Genomic DNA, 17,885 nt, shown 5'->3' with positions numbered 1-17,885 from the left:
TGGAACAATCCTAAGTGGAAACGAGGAGAAAAAGAAAGTATAAATTGGAACAGAAGAAATAAATACCGAGATTACAATAAATATAAATAGGCAAAACTCACCTATTAAATGAGTCTTAGTGTTACTGCTACTGCTAAGTCACTTCAGTCGTGTCCGACTCTGTGTGACCCCATAGACAGCAGCCCACCAAGCTCCCCTATCCCTGGGATTCTCCAGGCAAGAGTACTGGAGTGGGTTGCCATTTCCTTCTCCAATGCATGAAAGTGAAAAGTGAAAGGGAAGTCACTCAGTCGTATCCGACTCTTGGCAACCCCATGGACTGCAGCCCAACAGGCTCCTCCATCCATGGGATTTTCCAGGCAAGAGTACTGGAGTGGGGTGCCATCGCCTTCTCCAAATGAGTTTTAGGTTGGGTAAAAAAAGCAGGCTGTTTGCAAAAGACACACCCAAAGATATAAGAGTTCTCTCATTCTTTCAGCCCAAGGGTTTGCCTGCAGCTCTTATCACCCCACACTGCAACAAGCAGTCTATTACAGCACATCATACCCCTTGGCTCACACCACACATTGTTGGCAATGGATTTTCTATAAAATAAAGGCTCAAAATTATTTTAGGCACCCAAATTTTTATTAACCCACCTTCTCGCTCTCTTTTAACATTATAAACCAAATTAACCTCTTTTTGGCCCAGAGCTATGCTGGGAACCATCAATGTGCTTTTAGGTTTCTCTGGCCCCTCTTAACCGCTGGCTGTCATTCCTCTTGTCTTTTCTTGCTTAACAATATATTCCAACCCCTGTAAAATAGGGACTAAAAGTACCAATCTCATTGTTCTGAGGTTTAAGAGAATGCTAAGCACTAACCCAGGCTCTCCGGAGCATTCAAACACCCACAGTTCCCTCACACCCTTTGACAGAGATCCTTCTCATCTGTCATGGGCTGAGGAACCAATGAACCTGTAAACCAAGAACATGAGTCTAAAGTCCACAGGCCAAGTGAAGGCCTGGATGGTAAAGTGCATGGGCTTTCTGACCACCACTGCCAACTTCCAGCCTAAGGAAGGACTGAGTGAGCAGTTGCTGAACCCCTGAGCTCATGGTTCCCTGTGGGTAACCCCCATGCACCTCCATTATGGCCCGGGCTAGAGGGGACACTTCTCAATTCCCCCTGTCACACTTGGAACAGCATGAGGGATGCAGCAGAGGCCAAAGACTGAGTGGCAAGCCCCAGGGAGTCAATGGGGGACATTATCAGACCAATCTTAAAGGTGGTGCCATTTGCTCTTGGGGAGGAGAGGTGGGACCCAGCCAAGGACAGCAGCTGGAAGGCAAAGGGCAGGTCTGGTTCTCAGTAGCGGTAGTGATCAGGCTTGAACGGGCCTTCACGGGACACGCCCAGGTACTGGGCCTGCTTCTCAGTCAGCTTGGTCAGCTTCACATTCAGCTTGCCCAGGTGGGCTTCAGCCACTGCTTCATCCAGCTGGGGAGAAACACAGGAAAAGCTGGAATCAGTGCCATGCTCTGGGACCCCTAACCTCCATCTTCTCGCTGCCCAAAGAGGCGGGAACGGTTCTATTGTGACATCTGTCGAGTGTTAAGCGTATTACTTCATCCTGTCCTCACAGTGGATGTGTGTGGGTTTGGGCTGCTCAGCTCTTCTTCAAGGGGGAATCAAACTACACCTTCCCCTCCAGGCAGCCCTGGTGGGACCATCAATTACATCTCCTCCTTCACCCTCCATCAACCTAAGCAGCTAACCAAAATGCTTCCTGGAATTTATCAATGAACAGGACATACTTTCATGACAGGGGCTCTCAGGATTCCTAAACAGGGAGGCCATCGGCCTCCAATAGCAAGTCTATTTGACAAGTGAAGTGAATGCAGGGAGAACAAAAGGGCCAAGAAACAGACAAAGCAGAGCTCCGATGCCAATGAATCCCCGCATCCAATGTCTGAATCTGACGCTCTGCCATTATAGAACCAACAGCATCCCTTTTCGGATTACACTGGTTGTGGTTGTTTTAATGTACTTCCTGAGCAGTGGTGACCACAGCCGTCTTCCAAATATATCCTTAAAAATATGTCTATAAATTCATAAAACACCTTCCTCCTTCAAGAGGTGGAGCCTACGTCCTCACCCCTCAAGTGGCTCATTTCTAATGAACAGAATGAAGCAGAAATGATGATGCGTGACTTGAAAACTGGGAGCTAAAAGGTACTTCAGCTTCCTCCTTTGCGCTGTCCCCAGATTTGGGGGAAGCCAGCTGCCATCTCACGAGGAAACTTAAGCAGCTCTACGGAGACACTCATGTGGCAAGGAACCTCCCGCCCACGTAATGTGAAGTGGCTCTTCCAGCTCCAGTCAAGCCTTCAGATGACTGCAGCCCTGCCTGGGTGACTTCTTGACTCACGTCCCATCCCACCATCCCATAATGGCACAACCCAGATCCCGGTGGCTTCCCTGGTAGCTCAGCTAGTAAAGAATCCACCTGCAATGTGGGAGACCCAGGTTTGATCCCTGGGTTGGGAAGTTTCCCTGGAGAAGGGAATGGCTACCCTCCAGTATTCTGGCCTGGAGAATTCCGTGGACTATAGAGTCCGTGGTGTCGCCAAGAGTCAGACACGACTGAGCGACTTTCACTTCACAGCCCAGACAGCTTTATGTTCCCAAGTGGTTTCACATTCACTGTTTCATTAGAGGCAAACATCCCTAAGGAGGAGGCCAGGGTTTATTTTTCTATTTAACAAATGAAGAAACTGGGGAGAGGCAGGCAAAGGCAGGAGCAGCGTCTAGCCCTAAGGCCACAGCCGTTCTAGAAGCAGAATGAAGGTCTCCAATGACCCGAGGACACAATGAATCCTCCCTTCGCTTGGCCTGGCCTGCACCCCACACTGGAGGGCACCCTACACCTGGAGGGCAGCGTGTCGTAATGGTTAACAACCCGGACAGACAGGGCTGATCTACTCTTGGTCCAGTATTTTACAGCTGTGGGGGCAAGTCACTCTCTGAACCTTAAGTTCCCTCATCTGTAGGCCGGATCTCTCATAGTTCTTACAAAGATCAGTGATATTCAAGAGGGCATAGTGCAGGCACCTTAATAAATGGGGGTGCTGCTCATGCTGTCATTATGGTTAACCAAGATACATAATCCCTTCCCCACACACTGCACGTGAGTGTGAAGCATGTCCCCAACCCATGCCATGGCAGCGATGGAGAAAGGAGAGAAGGATGGGGCCAGGTGCTGGGGTAGGAGGTGAGCTCTTTACCTTTTCACTTCCAACCCTGCTCTCATCTCAGAGGCCTGCGCCTTTTCTCACTACAGCCCTGTTTCCTCCAATTAAGATAAGGGTTCAAATGAGGCTTTTTAAACCCTCCAACAAGCATAGGGACCTGGCAGGCTGCACAGGACAGGACAGCCCCTTGAGGCCCTCACAGGTGAAACATCTGGTCAGACAAGACAGTACCTGAGGAAGCCTAAGGGGAGAGGAGTTGGCTGGCTCGGGGGACAGACACCCCGGCCTCTTCCTACTTCTCATTAGTTGGCAGAACCAGCTTCTCAAAGGGTGGGAGGAGAGATATGAAGTCTCCATCACAGCCTCACCAGTAGTCAAAGGTTGGAAGCAAGAAGTACTCTTACCACTTAGCTGAGAGGGACACTTGAGGCCCAATCAGGATAAGTAGCAAAACCAAATTTGCCCATGATGCTAAAGAGTCAGCACTAAGACACAGCATTCTGACCCCTGAGGGAGGGCAGCGCTTGGGGTGTTAGGACGAGCACTGCATTGGATGTCAGATGACCTCATTGTCATGGTTACCCTGACCTCACGCTCGCAGAATGTCAGGGGCCATGCTCAGCGTGTTAGCAGCATCACCCACTTCCAGGGCCACAATTGTGCAGCCTCTAGGCTGCATTTGGCTTACAAACAAGTCCAAGTTAACCCACCCAGCTATATTTAAAATTGAATATTTCACACAAAAATATTGATATCTGGCTTCCTCTGAAATGTCAGGAGCCTTGACCCAAAGGGCCCAGGTTGATAACAGGCAGCCAGCCCCTTCCACTGGGGCACATGTTCTTTGCTCAGTCCCCTCCAGCCCATTTATCCTTAGTGGACATGTGCGTTTGTGACCTGTGACCTAAGGAAGTCCTCACAATCCTTACAGAGGTACTATTACCTTCACGTTACAGAGAAGGAAATAGAGGCTCAGAAGTTAAGTAACCTGGTTACACAGGCTGATATTCAAACCTGGATGTGTCTCTCTCCAAAGCCCATGCTCTTCTCACCACCCAGCCCGGCTACTCAAGTTATTCCCTGCGTTGAGCCTCACTTTCCTCCTCTGTTAAATGGAGAGAATGACTTCTGCCCTGAGGGGGACGCTGTTAAGATCCTCAAGAGTGGAGGCAAGCACCGTATGAACTCAGGCAAGCCCTGCTTGGGGAGCCCGGGTCACGTGACCCTTGGCCAGGGGTGCAGGTAGGAACCCACCTTCTTGGGCAGGAAGTGGACTCCGACGGGGTACTTGTCTGGGTGGGTCCAGAGCTCGATCTGCGCCAGGACCTGGTTGGTGAAGGAGTTGCTCATCACAAAGCTAGGATGGCCCATGGCACAGCCCAGGTTGACCAGCCGGCCCTCGGCCAGCAGGATGATGCGGCGTCCGTTCTTCAACAAGTAGCGATCCACCTGCAAGCGGGCAGAGCAGCGGTAAGGACTGGCAGGCGCTGCTCCCAGTGTCCACCCCATCCTCATCCCATCCTCCTGCCCAGCAGGCCTCCCTGTCTCCAGCAGTGCCCACAAAGGGCCTAGACTGCCCTAGAACAACCTCCAGCATAGGGACTGGGACACACAATGAATTATAAAAGCGACTATTTATTAAACAACTCTGAGCTGCAGACCTCATACATCTACTGTGAGAATTTAAAGAGCTCACATGTGCAAGCACTTAGTTTAAGTACTGCCTATTAGCTAATGGTACTGTTAATATTATCACTGGCACAGGCCCTGGGCTAAGAACACACATGTAACTGTGTGTGTGTATACGATATATAAAAATTACATTTAATTCTACTAACAATCGTTTAAATTAGGTATTATCCCCATTTCACAGATAAAGAAACTGAGGTTTAAAGGGTTAAGTTCCTTGTCCAGAGCCAGACATTACAAAGTGGCTGTAATTTGAGCCTGGACAGTCTGAGGACAGATCCCAGGTTCTCAATCAGCATGCTTAGTAAAAAGCTAAATGTAGAATTTCCCTGGTGGTCCAGTAGGTAAGACTCTGCCTGTCAGTGCAGGGTACCCGGGTTTGATCCCTGGTCCAGGAAGATCCCACATGCCTCAGAGCAACTAAGCCTGTGTGCCACAACTACTGAGCCTGCGCTCGAGAGGCAGTGTTCCGCAAGAGAAGCCGCCACAATGAGAAGCCTGTGTACTGCTGCACGGTGCTACCTGCAGAAGCGAAGACCCAGAGTAGCCAAAAATAAAATCCATCAGTAAGACAGATGCGGTGGTACTCAACCTCGGCTGCACCTCAGAATCCTCCAGGGAGCTTTAAAAAAGGAGGACCCTTGGCCTCCCTCCAAGATTCCAGTTTAGCAGCCTGAAACCTCTTCCTCCCATCCCACTGCCCAGGTCACCAGAGCCTCGTCATCTGTCCTCCTTGGCGGCCACCCCACAGGCACACCCCCCTAGGCGCTCCATCTGCCGAGCCTGCTGGCAGGGCTGGGGCTCCTCACCTGGGGCTTGATGTTCACCTTCTCCACAGCGTTCTCGTTCAGCCACTTGACATCGATCTCCACGTCAAAGTGCCCAATGTTACACACAATGGCATCATCCTTCATCTGTTCAAAGTGCCTGTGGGGGAGCCTCAGTCCGTGAAAGAGGGTCAGCGACCAAGGGCAGCCCCATGCCTGCCCCCTCCTTCACTCCCTAGGACCCCCACACCACACCGGCACCTACTGGCCAAGAATGATGTCAGTACAGCCCGTGGTGGTGACAAAGATGTTGCCCTCCTGACAGGCCTCATCCATGGTGGTCACCTCGTAGCCTGTGTAGAGACAGCCCCCATGGGTCAGCCAGCGTGGCCATGCCCCTCCTCTGGCCCCAGCGGCTGACGGCCAACCCCCGCTCTATCATACCCTCCATGGCAGCTTGAAGTGCGTTGATGGGGTCAATCTCCGTGATGATGACGCGGGCCCCAAATCCCCTCAGGGCCTGGGCACAGCCCTTGCCCACGTCGCCATAGCCTGCAACCACCGCCACCTTGCCCGCAATCATGACATCTGTGGCCCGCTTGATGCCATCTATGAGGGACTCCCGGCAGCCATAGAGGTTGTCAAACTTGCTCTGAGAGGAGAGGGGGTAAGGCAGGGATGGGGGCAGGCAAAGCCCTGGGGCCTCAGACCCACTCTCAGCATCTCAGCCTGCTGGGCCTTGGGCTGATCACCTCCTGGGACTTCTCCCCACCAGCTAGTGTGTTCACGTGCCCCTTGCCCCTGCTCAGCCCCATGACTTTCTCCCCAATCTTTCTCAGCCAGTCCAGAAGGCTTCCTGAGGATCAACTATGAGACCACCCAAAGAATCTGCTTCACTTCAAACCTCCCAATGCCTAGCTCTGAGGATCACTGCGTAATCCTTTGTCTCTTTAATACACTCATCACTCTGTCTACAACCCCTTTCCCCACCAAGTGAGGGCTAAATTCCTCACGGCAGCCTCCCTGGGGGCCTTCTTCAGGGCCTACTCCTGAGCTGCTCTGGAAACCAACAGCAGAAGCCATTGCTGCTCCCCAGGCTCACCTTGGTGACAGAGTCATTGACATTGATGGCCGGCACCTTCAGGATCCCTTTGGCCATCATCTTGTACAGGTTGTGGACCCCCGTTGTGGTCTCTTCAGAGATGCCTCGGATGCCTGAACAAGAGGGGAGGGGACAGATTTCAGGCCAGGAAGGAGTGGCCTCTGGGATGGGACTCTAAGAGCCTAAGAGAGCCCACAACTGAACTCACCTGAATGCCTCACCTTTGCCTTCTAAAGATGCTCCTCTTTCTGGGTTCCCATCTCTGGAACCTATACCACAGTCCACCTAATCACCCGGGCCAGCACGAGGGAGGAGTCGCCACCTTCACTAGGCCTCATGATTCTACCTCCCAACAACTCACAGACTCTTCATCCCCACTGCCCACATCCCTGCCACAATGCGTCCTCTACATAGCAGCCACACTTAACATGTATATTTTCAGAGACGTCTTTCAGTACCATCCAATTACTTCCCTTTGCTCTCAGCATCAAGCCCAGCTCTCTCGCTGAGTTTATTATAAAGTCTTTACACATCTGATCTTCACTAAGGCTCCAGTGAAGGAAGTTCCCATGCTGGCTAACTTTCTGTTTCCTGAAAGGTCATCCTTTCCTACCTCAGGGCCTTGGCACTCACTATAACATTCCCTACTTCCCTCCCCACCCTGCTTTTAACAAAGCTTCCCAGCTGTTCTCAGCTCTAGCCTTATGCTCGCCCTTGGGCCATCATCTCAGCCAGCCTTCCCCCAGCTGCCCCAGCCCAGAAGATGGGCCCCAGCACACTTACAGGAGCCTGCGGATATCCCATCTTCCACAAAATCTGCTGCTTGAGGCACCAGGAGTCCTGCCAGGCCTGCCGCTCTCATGTGGACAAGCAAGAGCCATTTAAACCACCAGCACCCAGCCCACCGACCTGCCCTACTCACCTGACAGGAGCTGCGGGTACTTGGTGTGGATGAGGTTGGTGAGGTCACCACCGTCGTCCAGAATCATGTTGAGGGGCCCGTCCTTGAAGTACAGCGTCTGTTCAATGCACCACAGGTACTCCTCATCCGTTTCACCCTTCCAGGCGTACACTGGAGAGTGAGTGGCATGTCAGGGCTGGCCCTCCACAATGGCACCTGCTCCAGGGACCCACCTAGGTAGACTCAAGACTATCTTCTTCCTAATTTCCATCCCCAACCACCTCCAGCCTCTCTGAGGACTCAGCAGTGCTAAGGACACAACTTGGAGCCAGAGGTATCAGAGTGTGAATCCTGGTTCTGCACTGACCAGCTGTGTGACTTTCGGCAAATCACTTCACCTCTGAGTCTCACTTTCATTGTCGATGGTAGTATAGATTAAGTGAGACGGGAGCCAAACACAGACCCCCTATATATAAGTATCTGGAAAGAATTCTTTCCTTTCTCACTCTTTCTTTTCCTACCCTCGTCTGTCTGGGCCCCCAGCTCACAGTGACCAGGGTTCCTACCCACTGTGCCTCCTGCTGGGAGGGAGGTGTGACGGGAGGAGGGACACATTAGGTGGACTCAAGAGACAAGCTCCAGGGTCCATTCTGCACTGAAAGGACCTGATGGGCCCACAGTCTCTGTAATACGTTATCCTAGGCGACGTCTGGCCAGCATCTACTAACAGCAGCTACCGTGTATGGAGCACTTTCTCTGTGTCAGGCAATACTCTAACTGCTTCTTGCCCCCATCTCATCTGTCCTCACAGAAACCCTGTGAGGCTGGCATTACCATCATCATCACCTACAGATGCCCAGAGAAGCGGCTGAGATGTGCCCAGGTCACTCATCATGACACTCTGCTGTTGCTGTTTTTGGCCGCACAGCATGTGGGATCCTAGTTCCCCAACCAGGGATCAAATCCATGCCCCCTGCACCAGAAGCCCCGAGTCTTAACCACTGGGCCACCAGAGAAGTCCCAGCATGGCACTGCTGAGCAAGCAACAGAGTCCCGTGCTCCTGACTGTCAGCTCAGGCTCCTCCCATCATGTGGTACAACTGCGACACAGGTGCGGGGCTCCCAGGAACCTCCTGTGAGCAAAGGACACCTGCCAAGCAAGGCCAGCTTCCCCTCCCTCAAACTGGGGCAGATAATGGTCTTGAAAACAAGGCCTTTCCAGAAAGCGGCCATGGAGTCCAAACTAGGCTGAGGAGCTGGGGACACGCCGACCCTTGGTCAGTCGATGGAGAGGTCTTCCCCAACTCTTTACCTTCCCCCCGCAGCTGGTTAGAAGGAACTGTGAATGAATGTCCTATTTTATCATCGTCAGACCGAACCACTTCCCTCCCCAAGCCCAAGCAGACTTGTTTCTGTTTCTCCAGCAGCCTGTGAGAAAGTCCTTCCTCTTTGGTTGTGGTCCTTCCCCAGTACCTAGACCATCAGATACTATGCAGTGGATCTCTGGGACTCTTTTTCTGTCCAGTACCCCTCCCTGATTCTTTTTAAGGAACTTCTTTTTTTAAGGAACTTTTAAGGAACATCCTCTTTTTAAGGAACTTCCCCCTCTTCAACACCATGTGATTCCCAATCACTGACTTGAATAGGGCAAGTAAGTGCCTTCAGTAGGATCTGAGATGACAGCTGGACAAAACGGCTCTTTCCGATGGGCCTCTAGGCGAGGATTCTGTGGCCATGAGTCTTCCCTACTGTAGGGAGGTCTGCAGCAGTAAAAGTGAAGTGATGCAAACAGAGAAAATCAGAGCCCCTTCCTGTATTCCTGTATCCCCCAGCAAGGACTCACCTGGAATGCCAGCCTTGGCAATGGCAGCTGCTGCATGGTCCTGGGTGGAGAAGATATTGCAGCTGGACCACCGCACCTGAAAGAGCCAGCAAGACAGGGCTGGTCACAGCCAGGTCAGAAGACCAGGGTCACTAGGCAGGGCTAAGAAAAGGCCCTGAATCTAGGGATGAGAGGCCTGGGATCTACACCCAACTGGCTCTGCAACCATAGGCTGGGGACCCTGGTGAGTGGATGGGAGCCAGAGCAGTGACAAGGCCTAACATATGTGAAAACAAGGCTCTGCCATATGGAGGGGAAAGGGCTCCACAAGGAAGCAAGGAGACAAGTGAAGAAGCTGTTGTTAGCGTTAAAACAAGATATGCAACTATAGCAGTGGAGGGGATAAGTATTATTCTGAAGGATTTGTTGGGAGGGTTAGTTTGTTGGAGTAAGAGACAAAAAGAAGAGTCAGGGATGACCCCAGATTCTTGAACAGAGAGAACTGTAAGGCAGAAGCCTGTAATTGCTTACATGGGGAAGACACCAAGAAGTGTAGGAAATCATGAGTTTGTTTAGACATGTTGAGGTTGCAATGTCAATCAATCAGATCTCCAAGTGGAGATGGTACATCAGTTGCTGGATATGATGTACTATATCATATAAATATTATGTTATGACATAACCACATAAACAATATTTAAAACCATAAAATCAGACCACTTAAGAGAGGGAGTGTAGAAAAGAAAGAGGTAGGCCAAGGACTGACACTGTTGGACTCACTAGTTGTTGCTGGCTGCCCCGCACCACCACCAACCCCGCCCCCCATAAAACATCGTCAGAGAACTTGGAGGAGCTGCAATCATTGGTACACATGACCCAGGCTGAACCAATCAGAGAGCACCATCTTTCCAGCAGCCATGATTGGCCAAGGGCAGGCACGTGACCCCACGAGGGCCTATAGGAGCCAGACCCTTAGATGATTCGGTAGGGCTCTGGGCTTGAGTCTTTCCTGCTAGAGCTTCCCCAGTCAGGAGAATGTGAATTGAGGGTGACCAGACGCCATTTCCCAGTAAGAGCAAATCAGCAGAACAGTCACCACAAATGGTAGTGAGGGGCGCCCGTGACAAGGCTGGAGCTGGAACCCCTGCTGGGCCTGAGGGGACACAAGACTATAGAGTTCCCGGCTCTGCAAGAACTGCTGCTTCAGGCCTCACCTCAGCACCCAGGGCAACGAGGGTCTCAATGAGGACGGCGGTCTCCACGGTCATGTGCAGGCAGCCAGCAATGCGAGCGCCCTTCAGAGGCTTGGAGGCCGAGTACATTTCTCGCATGTGCATCAGGCCCGGCATCTCATTCTCTGCCAGGTCCAGGGCCTTGCGTCCCCAAGCGGCCAGGCTGATGTCAGCTGCAGGGGCAGGATGGACGGAAGTTCATGAGCTACCTCATCCCATCAACCATGAAGCAAGCACCCACCACTCCGCACTCATCCCCTGTGGACTCGAAACACTAGGCTGGCTGCAATCTCACTGATTGAAGGATTTCCTGGAGCAGGGCAGTCAAAAGGTCCCTGCCTAATCGCAGCCTACGCATAGCCTTGTGGGAGAACATTTAATTAAAAAATCCCACAGGAACATAAGGACTTCTCTGGTGACTCAGATGGTAAAGAATCTGCCTGCAATGCCGGAGACCCAGGTTCAATCCCTGTGTTGGGAAGATCCTCTGGAGAAGGGAATGGCAATCCACTCCAGTATTCTTGCCTGGAGAATCCCATGGATAGAGGAGCCTGGCTGGCTACAGTCCATGGTGTGGCAAAGAGTCGGACACAACTGAGTGACTAAGACAAACACACAGAGGAATATGATTACAACACAGGTAAATGCTCCCTTGAAAAATAAATAGCTGTCAGCCTATACATGCCTCTTACTACCCTTTCTGTTTGCCACCTAAAATTCCCGAAAGATTTTAGCTCCTGGTTCTCCATCTTCCTAATCACCACTCTTGGTGACTTCAACATTCCTAAGTGATACAACCTAACACCTTGGACTCAGCACCATTCTTTGATCTCCTTGTAGATAGAGAAATATTTCTCCACCCCTGTCATTTCTTCCCACCTGGAGGGAACTCATCTGTGTAACTAACAGCTCTTGGCCTCTCTCTGCCCCAGGGGAGGTGAAGCAACCTGTTTAATTAGTAAACTTAGAAGGAAAAAATGGGGCATGCACAGTTCAGGTCTCCCCTCTTTTGCAAGCAAGCAACAACCAACCTGCCTGCGGGGAGCGCATTCTTCCAGAGAGATCTACCCAAACCCACCTTGCCTGTAACTGGCGGGTTAACTGCTCAATTTGGGCGTTTGGTTAGCATGATCATTGGACTTTGACACTAGTCTACATCTTCGGGCTTCAGTGGATGCTATTAGTTATCCCTTGATACCTACAGGGGATTGGTTCTGGGAACTTCTATGGATGCCAAAATTCTCAGATGCTCAATTGCCTTATATAAAATGGCATGGAGGTTCAGTCACTAAGTCGTGTCCAACTCTTGCTACCCCATGGACTGTAGCCCACTAGGCTCCTCTGTCCATGGGATTTCCCAGGCAAGAATACTAGAGTAAGTTGGCACTGCCTTCTCCAGAGGATCTTCCCATCCCAGGGGTTGAACCCACATCTCCTGCATTGGCAGGCGGATTCTTTACTGCTGAGCCACCAGGGAATCCTATATGCTCCATTAGATTACTCAGTATCCCATATCCTCTTACCTCTTTGACGACTTCACTACTCCACTGAAACTGCTCTTCTTAAGGTCTCCGTAAGGCCCCATAGCCATTGGTCAATTATCTATGTTTACGTTTCTCCCTGCAGCACCAACAGCACTAAGTAGTATCTTTTTCTGAATCCCTTTCTTTCTGTGGTTTCCCTTCCACTTTCCTGGCTCCTCTTCCTGTAACAGACTCCCAAAGTTTGGAGGTTCTCACGGCTCTGTCATCTCCCTCCTCTCCTACGAGATGAGCTCATCCCGCTTTATGGCTTGAAATACCTTTTCTACAGCAGTGTCTGCCACCTGTTCATCTCCAGCCCAGACTTCTCCCCTGAACCTGAGACTCATAATTCAACTGCCTACTCAGCATCTTGGTTGTCCATCTAGATAATGTGTCAAGTTTGAGCCCTCATGACTCCTTTTTCTCACCCCCAAACTTGTTACTCCCCCAGTATCCTCATTTTAGGAAATGAAACCACCATTCAACCAGCTGCTCTAATGGTTTCTTGATTCCTCTTTTCCCCTCTCACCCTCTTCCAACCCATCAGCACTGTTGTCTCAACATCCCAAATATGAGCAATCCAACAGCATCTCACCACCCTGGATCACTGAAGCAGCCTCCTCACTGGTCTCTCTGCTGTTCTCCCCATGTTAGGGAAATGAAGATGGAGGTCGTCTTGTTCAGGCTTCAGAAGCAGGAGAGTAGCCCTCTGACTGACTTCTGACCCTGCATGGACTATGTGCCTGCTTTGGTTACCGGCAAGTCAAGCCACACCTTAGGTTAAGAGAGGGAGTGGGTCTTGGAATTTCCTGAGCCCCTGGACGCCCGGCCAAACCCCTACGCTGACCCCCAGACCCTTGTTTCACAAAAGGAAACAAACAGCATTGTAAAAGGGAAAATAAGAGCTGCATTTTTGTGTGCAAACTGACAATATCAGCTTGCAGCCTGGGATTACAGGCAGGAGCCCCCAAAACTGCAATCTGAAGTCTCACCCGTGGGGTGGACCACTGCCCGGGACCCTTTTCCCAATTGAGACTCCAAATTGCTGGTACTCGGGATGTCCCAGCACTGTTCAAGTTTGGATGTAGGTTGTCAGCCCAATTTGGTGATGTATATGCTATTACCCCTCTCTATCATTTCTATTTCTTTGCTTTTAACAACTAATTGTTTGTGTATTAACAAGTGGATTTTTTTGTTAATGAATCCTTTGAACCTAAAATGAAAGTAAAACACCCCAAAGGCGAGGTCTTCAAGTGGCTACTTGGGATGCTGCCTGATTCAAGAATTACCTAATAAGAGTTAGATCTTTAAAAAACAAACAATACCCCACAAAAGTCAGAGAAACAAACTTTTAAATTTTTAAATGTATCACCTCCATTCTTCTGCTAAAGTGAAAAAGCCAGCCAGCCTCCAATGGCTTCCCCTAACCGACTCTTCACATGGCCACAGTGCCGTGCCCAGGTGTCTGCTCACCCTTCTTGCCCACCTCGCCACCCTTTTCTCCGCCTCACTAGTTGCTCAACCATGGGAACCTCCTTACTGTCTTCATATTCCCGCCTCAGGGCTTTAACCCAAGCAGCTCTCTCAGCCTGGAAGGCTCCTCCCATCACCTGATACAGTACCTGGCACACAGTAGGTGCTTAGAAAAGAAGGAAGAACTTGGTATACTGCTGCTGGAGGAACTGAGAGCATGCCAGGGTGACTCTAGTAGAGGGAGTAAGATGATGAGTCAGGATTTTATTCCTGTAGAGTTTTAAGGGGAGTCCCATGACCAGACTTGTCTTTTGAGAAGGCTTCTTTGGTTGCTGCAAGTATCTACGAAGCAAGAGACTCACGGAGACCTGTGAGGAGGGAGCCCAGGACTGGGGTGGTGGCTGTGGAGACAGAGAAGTGGGCAGGTCTCCTCACTTAGAAAACAGATTGTATCTCTAGTACTCAGCTGGGTTGGGCACAGAGTAGGGGTTGGCCATGTTTACTGACCATCCTTGTTGTTAAGACTGAATGAGAGAAGGTCCACGAAAGGGGCAGGCAGTAGATGGGTCACCAAAAAAAAAAAATCTGAACCTAGTCCAACTCCCAATATTTACAATGAGGAAAGGCTCAGAGAAATGTTTGCCGCGGGTCTGACAGCCAGTCAAGAGTAGGGGTGGGACTGGTAGCCAGGCAGAGCTGGTACAGCCAGAGGCTCCTGGGAGGGGCCCAGTAGTGGACAACAGTTCCTGTCCTATCCTAAGCTGCACCTCCTCTGCCACCCCCTGTCCCTCTAGCGAAAAGAACTCTTTCACTGCCCTCGGGATACAGCTGTGCCAGCCCTGGTGTTTTCATGGGTCCCTCAACTCCAAGAGCACAGGAGGGTCTGGCACTCTAAGCTCTGGGGTTTTTGGTGCCCAGGGGAGCTGAGGACTTGCAGAGGCTGCAGTAACACCTGTCCTAGGACAAGCCAAGAACATGAGCAAAACCCTGAGTGTTTCTTCATCTGCGAAGTGGGAATAATCCTAACCTTCCTTGAGCCCAAGGATTAAAGATACCATATGGGCAATGTCTGGCACAGCACGCCCTCCCTGATGGAGGCTTCCTTTCAACCCTACTTAGCCAAGTTCCTCCACTTCCGAATGTAGCCTTATCTCCTCCCACACAATGCAAAGCCCTCAACCCTTAACCCACCCATCTCTCCATAGTAATAACAAGCCTCTTTTCCAGCTCAGCCACTGGACCTTGCTTAATCTTTCTGGGCTTCAGTTTCATCCACACAACAGGGACAATAACCTACTCTGGCCCGCTGCTTGATAAACTACTATTGGTAAGTTACTATTTTCCAGAGAGTTTTTGGAAGTTTTTTCCTTTTACGGCTTCAGTTTCTTCCTCTGTATAATGGGATAAAGTCCACCCCTAAAGATCATTCTGTAAACAAATGCAAATCCCCAAATACATAAGAAGTGCTCCATAAATGTTGATGCTTTTCTCCAGGTTGAATGGTGTGCTGGATTTACTTTAAAAATTGCTAGCCAGACTGAACCGGTTTCTGCTGAAAGGTCATTAGGATTATTCCAAATGTGTTCACTTATACACAGTGGTGAAAAGATGAGCATGGCCTGGGTGCATCTATTCCACCACCTCCCAGTTATAAGTTTGGGAAAGTTACCTTTTTTTCCTGTGTCTCAGTAAATCCATAAAATGAGAAAGTAACAGTCCCTACCCTAAAAAGTCATTAGAATAAAATGAATTAATCTATAAGAAAGGTACAAGTGGTGCCCATGCCACAGTAAACGTTAACGATCAGTGTATCAGCTTCAATACATAGGACGGCAGGAAGGATTTTTCTAACCACTCCAAAAGTTCGAGATTCTATGTAGGACTGTTCTTGCTGGCCAAGCGAGTGACCCCAGAGGTTGAGTAACAAGCCAAAGGTCCCCGGTGAGTGGACTTGCCCGGCCTCGGGCTCAGTCTCCAGGCCCCTCCCCCACGCGCCCTTCGGGGCCCCAGTACCCTCGGCGTCCCCGTGGGAGGCTCAACGAGGGGTGGGCACTTGCCCGGGACCATCCAGTTGGCCAAGAAGCCGGTCCAGGCCCAGGAGGCAGGATCCAGGCTCCCTAGCGTTGGTCCTGGCAGGTGCCATTGGTCCCAGGCCACGGCCAGGTGCACGCTGCCCCCTGCCCCAGGCGACTCTGCGCGGAACACGCCGCCGCTCCGCAGTCCGTGCCGCTGCACCCTGCCTCGCGGGGCACGCCGGAACTTGTAGTTCGCGGCCGCACGCCAAGACATGCTAGCTGCGGCGGGGGAACTCCAACCCCCAGGCGGCCACGCGGGGCCAAGACCGCGCTGTGCCAGTGATTCAAGAGGGTCCTTCTGAGCGCCCCAGGTCGGCCCCGCGGCCGCCGCCCCACCAGGTCCCCAGCGGGTGGGGAGCGGATGCGGCTGGTTGCACGTCCTGTAACTCACCGACTTTGTAAGGCAGCTTGTCCGACATATTGGCAGCGTTTCCGCACGGACTAATGCACACAGGCGAAAGGGGCCGGGCCTAAGGCTGGGAAGAGGCGCGGGCTGGGCGGCGCCGGGTAGGGACCTGCGCCTGGCGCCGACGCCTTTAAATATCTCCCCCGTCTTGCATATTCATGAGTCCCGAGCGAGCTGAGCCGTCGGGGCGGGGTCCAACGCACAGGGGCGGGACCGGAATGGACTTTGGTTCCTGCTGAGAGCAGTTTTTATCCCAAGCGGTCCTTCCACCTCCCGCACTGGGTAGCAAAGGGATCTCGGAGAGAGGCCTAAGAACAAACTCCATGCTCTCCTTCGTTCAACCAGTGAAACCCATGTCATAACCGGGGGAAATTGAAATTCCAACCAGCTCTCTTTCCTGAACCTGTTTCTTCTGTAAACTGGGCAGTTGATACCTACAATACAGATTATAAGTAAAGCTGCAACATGTCAAGTTTCTAGCACATCGTAGGCCTTCCACCCTCCTGCCACTATCCTGAATTTAGTTAAATTTGCATACGTATTTATACTTTTACTGCTGCTGCTACTGCTGCTAAGTCGCTTCAGTCGTGTCCGACTCTGTGCGACCCCATAGATGGCAGCCCACCAGGCTCCGCCATCCCTGGGATTCTCTAGGCAAGAACACTGGAGTGGGTTGCCATTTCCTTCTCCAATGCATGAAAGTGAAAAGTGAAAGTGAAGTCGCTCAGTCGTGTCCGACTCTTAGTGACCCCATGGACTGCAGCCTACCAGGCTCTGCCATGGGATTTTCCAGGCAAGAGTCCTGGAGTGGGGTGCCATTGCCTTCTCCGATACTTTGACTACGTATGTAGAAATTATTAAATGCTTCTTAGAATATTTTCTGTTTAAAACCTTCATGTAAATGGTAACGTACTGTACTTATCCTTCAGCAATTTGCTTTTTTCTGTTGATAGTATATTTTTAAGAGTAATGCATAGACTTAGAATGTATTCATTTTTGCTGTTGCATAGTATTTCATTGTCTACATCCCATGATTAATTTATCTGTTCTCCTATTTGCTGACATTCAGTTGTGTATCATTCTGCCATTATTGCATAAATGGAAAAATAAACATTGTCTTTTAGTGCACCTGAGTAGGTGTCTGAGGCATAAGTGTACTTAGGGATGAAGTTTCTGAGTTAAAGGCATGTTTTAAACTTTCCTAGGTCTTGCCAAACTGTTTTCCAAAGTAATTTATCCCCTCACCACAGTGTCTGACGGGGCTTGTCACATCCCTGTCACCACTTGTCAGACTGACAAAAATATTTATCAAATTGATGGCTGTGAAACTCTCCTTGTGGATTTAATGGCCACGTGAAGACCCTTTATCATCTTTATAGGAACCCCCTTCCCCAACCTCCACCCAGCTGCTCTCTCATACTTTTTTCAGAGTTGACCCATTCTGAGTCTGTGCTTTCTCACCTCCCACTCAGTCCTCAGCTGTCTGGTCTCCACCCCCAGGTCTCTGCTGAAACTGCTCCAGCCAGGTCAGTAGGGAAGCCAGACCAACGTGCCTCAGCCTGCATCCCAACCCACCTCCTTGCTGCACACAACGTGCCCTTGGCTTTCACTTTCCTGACTCCGCACCCACTCTCCGCAGGGTGCCTTCTCTGGTCTAAGCAAC

The 17,885-nt window shown here is 50.9% G+C and overlaps 1 protein-coding gene across 1 annotated transcript; it reads right to left on the bottom strand.

The window, feature by feature from the left end:
- Positions 1-605: 605 nt before the first annotated feature.
- On the bottom strand, positions 606-16,359 carry AHCY (adenosylhomocysteinase). Its single transcript, XM_027558763.1, has 10 exons — positions 16,208-16,359; positions 10,728-10,918; positions 9,535-9,610; positions 7,713-7,862; positions 6,791-6,903; positions 6,133-6,340; positions 5,954-6,041; positions 5,731-5,848; positions 4,487-4,681; positions 606-1,478 (listed from the first exon to the last, which is right to left on the bottom strand). The coding sequence occupies exons 1-10, from the start codon at positions 16,233-16,235 to the stop codon at positions 1,347-1,349; spliced, it is 1,299 nt and encodes a 432-aa protein (XP_027414564.1). The 5' UTR covers positions 16,236-16,359; the 3' UTR covers positions 606-1,346.
- Between the last annotated feature and the right edge of the window lie 1,526 nt (positions 16,360-17,885).

Source organism: Bos indicus x Bos taurus, chromosome 13 (genome assembly GCF_003369695.1).
Source record: "Bos indicus x Bos taurus breed Angus x Brahman F1 hybrid chromosome 13, Bos_hybrid_MaternalHap_v2.0, whole genome shotgun sequence".
Lineage (NCBI taxonomy): Eukaryota > Metazoa > Chordata > Mammalia > Artiodactyla > Bovidae > Bos > Bos indicus x Bos taurus.
The sequence above is the reverse complement of the archived record's forward strand: the minus strand, read 5'-3'. Positions and strand labels throughout refer to the sequence as shown.